At 48.4% G+C, this 5588-nt stretch overlaps 1 protein-coding gene across 3 annotated transcripts in view; it reads right to left on the minus strand.

Moving 5' to 3' along the window:
• Positions 1 to 408: 408 nt before the first annotated feature.
• Znf169 (zinc finger protein 169) overlaps positions 409 to 5588 on the minus strand; it is a 24803-nt gene continuing 19623 nt past the window's right edge. For 2 of the 3 annotated variants that reach the window (XM_029547289.1, XM_029547288.1), the window contains exon 5: positions 409 to 3321. In XM_029547289.1, coding sequence (XP_029403149.1) covers positions 1379 to 3321 — 1943 coding nt within the window. In that variant the 3' untranslated portion in view covers positions 409 to 1378. The remainder of the gene's footprint in view (positions 3322 to 5588) is intronic. The other variant, XM_021215662.2, reaches the window with a different exon arrangement.

The raw sequence follows: 5588 nt of genomic DNA on the forward strand, positions 1-5588 counted from the left end.
GAAAGGAAAGGAAAGGAAAGGAAAGGAAAGGAAAGGAAAGGAAAGGAAAGGAAAGGAAAGGAAAGGAAAAAGGAAAAAGGAAAAAGGAAAAAGGAAAAAGGAAAAAGGAAAAAGGAAAAAGGAAAAAGGAAAAAGGAAAAAGGAAAAAGGAAAAAGGAAAGGAGTAGAGAAGGGAAGAGAAAGGAAAAGAAAAAAGAGAAGAGAGAAAAGAAAAGAATAGAAAAAAGGAAAATGTGGTTCCAAACCCTGGTCAGGTCTGGAGCCAGGCCAACCGTGTGAAACTGTTGTTCAGGGCTGGGGAACCAATACTGCCTGCCAGTCCTGTGAGTCAATATTCCTCTTGAGACTTAAAGTCCCATTGAATTTGCCTACCAGGTTTGTTCTGGACCCTGGGACCCATCACTGCTCAGGTCTTTCTGATGTTCCCCTTTCAGAATAGGAATATCTAACCTGTGTCTGTCTAGTCATTGGATTTTGGAAGCAAGTTCCATGTTTGATTTCATAGGATTGTGGCTGGAAATACAGCTTACAGGGTGAACTGGAACTATATCCTCACCCATACATGAATTAGATATTTGTATTAAGAGGTTTTCAATTTAGAGCTGACACTGAAATGAGTTAAGGATGTGAGGTGCTGAGGATGCTGGGAATCCTAGCCCCACAACATAAATACTGATACCTTACCTCTAGTGTGGCGTGACTTGGAGGCAGGACATTTAATAAAGGTTAAACAAGGTCATCTGGATGCGGTCCTATCCAGAATTAAGAGGCACCAGGAAAAGTATATACTGGAGGGATGGACTTGTAGGTGCACAGCACATAGGGAAGCCATCCACCCACTAAGGGGAGGTGTAGTCACAGCAACACCTGAGCCGGCCTGATGGAGGACTTCTAGGCTCATATGTACGGCGAAGTAAACTTCCTTTGCCTGAGCTCTACGGTCTGGGGTATTTTGTTAGGAAACCCTAGAAAACTAACACATACTGCTAACTGAAGATAATAAACTATAAACCAATGATTTCATGAACAAGTAAGGGCTTTCCCCTACTCCATTCCCGGGAACATTCACTAGTGATTTCTGTCAGTTTCATGCTCCCAGGGAAAAGAAGAAACGAGTCAGGCAAACGCCTCTCAGGCTTAGAAGTTGATGGCCATACTTGGCCTTCCTATGTCTATGGAGGCAAAACTTCCAGCTGAAGCCACGCCCACAATGCCTGCACTTTGGGCTTCTTGCCCGAGAAAGTCTGCTGATGTCTGATGAGCCAAAGCCGTGTCCAAACCAACGGCTTCTCTATGGAGTGGACTGGGTCCTCTAGTCAGAGGTGAGGTGTGGCATCCCATCCAGTCCCTACCCACATACACTGTTTACAGAAAGCTTCTACTTGGAGTGTGTCCTCTGGTGTCTAGTAAGAAGTGACTTAAAAGCAAAGGCACGCCCACACTGGGGGCACAGGTAAGGCTTCTCCCCTGTATGGCTCCTCTGGTGCCCTATGAGGTTGAACTTTTGGCTAAATGCCTTGCCACACTCGGGGCACACGTAGGGCTTCTCCCCCGTATGTGTCTTCTGGTGTCTGATGAAGAGAGACTTAAACTCAAAGGCTCGACCACACTCGGTACACTGGTAAGGCTTCTCCTCTCCGTGGGTCCTCTGGTGTCTAATGAGAGAGACCTTCTTTCCGAATGCTCGCCCACACTCAGCACACAGGAACGGCTTCTCCCCTGTGTGAATCCTCTGGTGCCTAGCGAGGTTGAACTTCTGCCTGAAGCGCTGGCCACACTGGGGACAGGCATAGGGCTTTTCCCCCGTGTGCGTCTTCTGGTGCCCAATGAGGTTGAACTTCTGGCTAAACCCTCTGCCACACTGAGGACACACATAAGGCTTCTCTCCTGTGTGTATCTTCTGGTGTCTGGTGAGGAGCGACTTAAATTCAAAGGTTCGTCCACACTCGGGACACTGGTAAGGTTTCTCCCACCCTGCGTGGGTCCTCTGGTGTCTGATGAGCATGGACTGCTTTACAAACGCACGCCCACACTCAGGGCACAGAAAAGGTAACTCCCCTGTGTGAATCCTCTGGTGCCCAATGAGGTTGAACTTCTGACTAAAGCCCCTACCACACTGGGGGCACACGTAGGGCTTCTCCCCCATGTGCGTCTTACGGTGTCTGGTGAGGAGCGACTTAAACTCAAAGGCTCGTCCACACTCAGGGCATAGGAAAGGTTTCACCTCTGTGTGAATCCTCTGGTGCCTAATGAGGTTGACCTTCTGGGTGAAACTCCAGCCACACTGGCGACACACGAAAGGCTTCTCCCCAGTGTGTGTCTTCAAATGTCTCATGAGCGTACCCTTTTGGCCAAAGCGTTGCCCGCAGTCGGGGCAAACGTGCGGTTTCTCCCCAGAGTGTGTGACCTGGTGAGTGAGGAGCCGGGAGAGCAGCCGGAAGCCACGCCCACACACCGAGCAGATGAAGGGGTTGTCACCCGAGTGTGACCAGCTGTGCTGCAGCAGCGAGGCCTTCCGGCAAAAGCCCCTCCCACACTCGGGACACACGAAGGGCTTTTTATCCAGATGAGTCCTCTGGTGGAGGAGGAGGTCTATCTTCTGACGGAAGCCGCGCCCACACTCGGGACAAACAAGGGGGCTCTCTCCAGAGTGGATAATCTTCTTGTGGCTGTTGAGGGAGGATACATACATGAAGCCTCTCCCACACTCCCCACACACATGCGGCTTCTCTCCAGAGTGTTTCCTCTGATGGACCGTGAGAGAAGCCTTCTGAGCGAACTGGTGCCCGCACTCCGAGCACGAGTAAGGCTTCTCCACCCCGTCCATTCTCTGGAGCTTCATGAGGTCTGAACTCTGGCAAAAGCCCCCTCCGCAGTCAGAAAACACGTGATGCTTCTGAGGGCTGAACAGGTTTGTGACATCATCAAGCCCTAGTGGAAACGCTCCATGTAGGACGGCCCCAGATGCTGACTCGTCCGGTCCCTTCAACACTGTGACTGCCTCCTCAGGGGCCAGGCCAAGGTCTGTTTGTTTACTGTCGCCTTCTACCCAGTATGCTGCCTGACCTTGACATGGGCTAAAGAACGTCTTCAGAATCCTCGTTGGACTTGTCCTTTGCAACAGAGCATCACTGCCATCTCTCTCTTCACCTCCTTCATTGCTAGAACAGCCTGGAGCTTCTGACTGGAGGTTGTTCCCTGCTGGTGGGCTTGGGAAAGTCTGAGAGGGAGGTCCATTCAGCACACGCACTCCAAGTACTTCCGGACTAGCAAAGGATACCGGGGATGAGAGTCCGGGCTCTAATTCTGTCCTGGGTTCTGCTAGAGAGAAAGCAGTGGTCAGAATCACAGAGGTGCCCTGTGGGTAGGAACATTTCCCCAACAGTGATTCCTCAGATGTCCATAACAAACACTCCCTTTACAGGTCTATATTCTACACTCTACTGAAAACAGCCTTCCCACAGCTCTCTGAAAGGAAAACTAAAACACTGAAAAGCCTTATGGGTAATATCTGCTCTGTAAGCTATTACAATTAGAACTGCTGGCATGAAGTCCACCAATACTCGCTTTTACTCCATCTGGGATTACAAATTTCTTCAGTGATTTTCTTTGTCCTATAAGGAAGTGACTATAAGGAAGTGGGGGATTCAAGTCATCCCCCAAATGGGAGAGACAGTACCAAATAATGTCAAGAGGTCCATATGTGGTATTCAACTGAATGCTCCCTCACCCATAAAGCAAACCAGGAAAATAAACGGGGATTCTTTTATCAGAAAATGGGGATTCGACAATGAAGCAGGATGCCATGGCCTCTGCCATTGAGCCCTTAAAGAAATCTGATTCTCGTGACCTAATTAATCCAAGAGTCTCTTGGATTTTCTTAAATGTTCCTTTCTAATAACTGGACTTGCCAAGGAGATGTCAAATCAATATACCTGTTCAGGCAACTGGTTCTTACTTAGAGCTGATTATAAAGAAATCTGAGGAGCTCTGAGGACTCAGCATGTCCAGCCTTTCTAGACCTACTTGATTCTTGCTGGCCAGTACGGAGGAGACATATTTCATATGACATATTGAAGCATCTTCAGTAGGCGCGCCAACTGTTTATAGATGGTTGTTGAACCGCCATCAATTATTACCGCTTACTACTACATTCACACGGAAGAGGGGTCATTACAACAAAGAAGACATCCTTCAAGTCTAAAGTACACTACAGCCTTTTATGAATAACCACCATGAAAGCCCCCCCCTTCCTAACTCCTGAGTCCCACTGTTGCTTTTATGTGTCTTCAGCAGCAGGGGACCTGTTGTGTGTGTTGTGTTAATGTGGTGACTGACCTAAACACAGTGACCTCTGCCCTTACGGGAGGCATGGCTTCTAAGAAAGATGTCTGCCTGTAGAGTTCACTTGACAGAGTAGTAGTAGTGAGGCAAATTTAAACTGAAAGCAACTGAGCTTGCCTCCTTTAACATCAGTGACTCACGTCATCAGGCACAGGCCTGAATAGGACTGACGCCTGGTCTTCCCCCAGTAAGGGAATGCTTCTTAGGACCTTCCCACTTAGAAATAGTTCCTCAATTCCCCAACTCAAGCAAAAGCTTTGGCCCACAGGCCTTTGGGTTGGACCTGCGTCAGTCCCTGCAGTGCTCCAGTTTGCTGGCTTCAAGTCATGAGGATTGCCAGCCAGCTTCAGAAACCATGTGACCTAATTCCCTATGTTAGGAACACCTCCACCCTCCCGGTACTGCGGCTCTCCTTCTGAAGAACAGATTTTTGGTACCAACAAAGTAGATGTTTTGGTCATGTGAAAAAAATGTGGCAGTTGCTTCAGAACTGGAGAGTTGTGATATATACACACTAAAAAGGGCCTAGATTGCCACGAAAGGGAGTGTTGGTAGGAAACATGGAAAACAAGTTTCTGAACTGTACTCCAGTTTTTGTGGAAGAGTAGCGCTCATGCACGGTGAAATGTTTAGCTGAGATTTCTTAAGCAAACCAGCACAGTTGCAGCTCACTTGACCTTACCACTTAAAACACAAGAAGTTCACTGAATGGTTAAGGAAACTTCTCGGCTTACGCACATCAGGATGATGGGGAAGCTTGTTTTGAGGTGAACACTCAGAGTGTCACTACACAGCCTTTTGTGGCCATATAATCACCCATAACTGCAGAAGCCTGCAACACACATGGGATTGATTAGGGCACCAGAAACACAGCCAGTTGGGACCAAGAGAAAATAGGAACTAGGACAGAATGAGGAAAGGCCACCGTATTTCTGGACTAAAGTTCTGGGGAGAAAAACTTGGGTTTTTATAGTGCAGGACTTTTAAGTTGGGGGTTTTCCATCGTGGCACCTTCAGATGTGTGTCACTATACCCACACCACTCACTCCCCCACCTCCCTACCCCTCTCTAGCTGGTTCTTCCTTACAACTTCTGCTTTCATATCCATCTATTCCGTTACCTTCTCTATTCCCCACTTCCTGTAAGTGTCCTCCCCACCTTTACAACCCATCCCTTTAAGCTTTGTGACCTGCACACGAGAGAGAGAGAGAGAGAGAGAGAGAGAGAGAGAGAGAGAGAGAGAG

Source organism: Mus pahari, chromosome 16 (genome assembly GCF_900095145.1).
Source record: "Mus pahari chromosome 16, PAHARI_EIJ_v1.1, whole genome shotgun sequence".
NCBI lineage: Eukaryota > Metazoa > Chordata > Mammalia > Rodentia > Muridae > Mus > Mus pahari.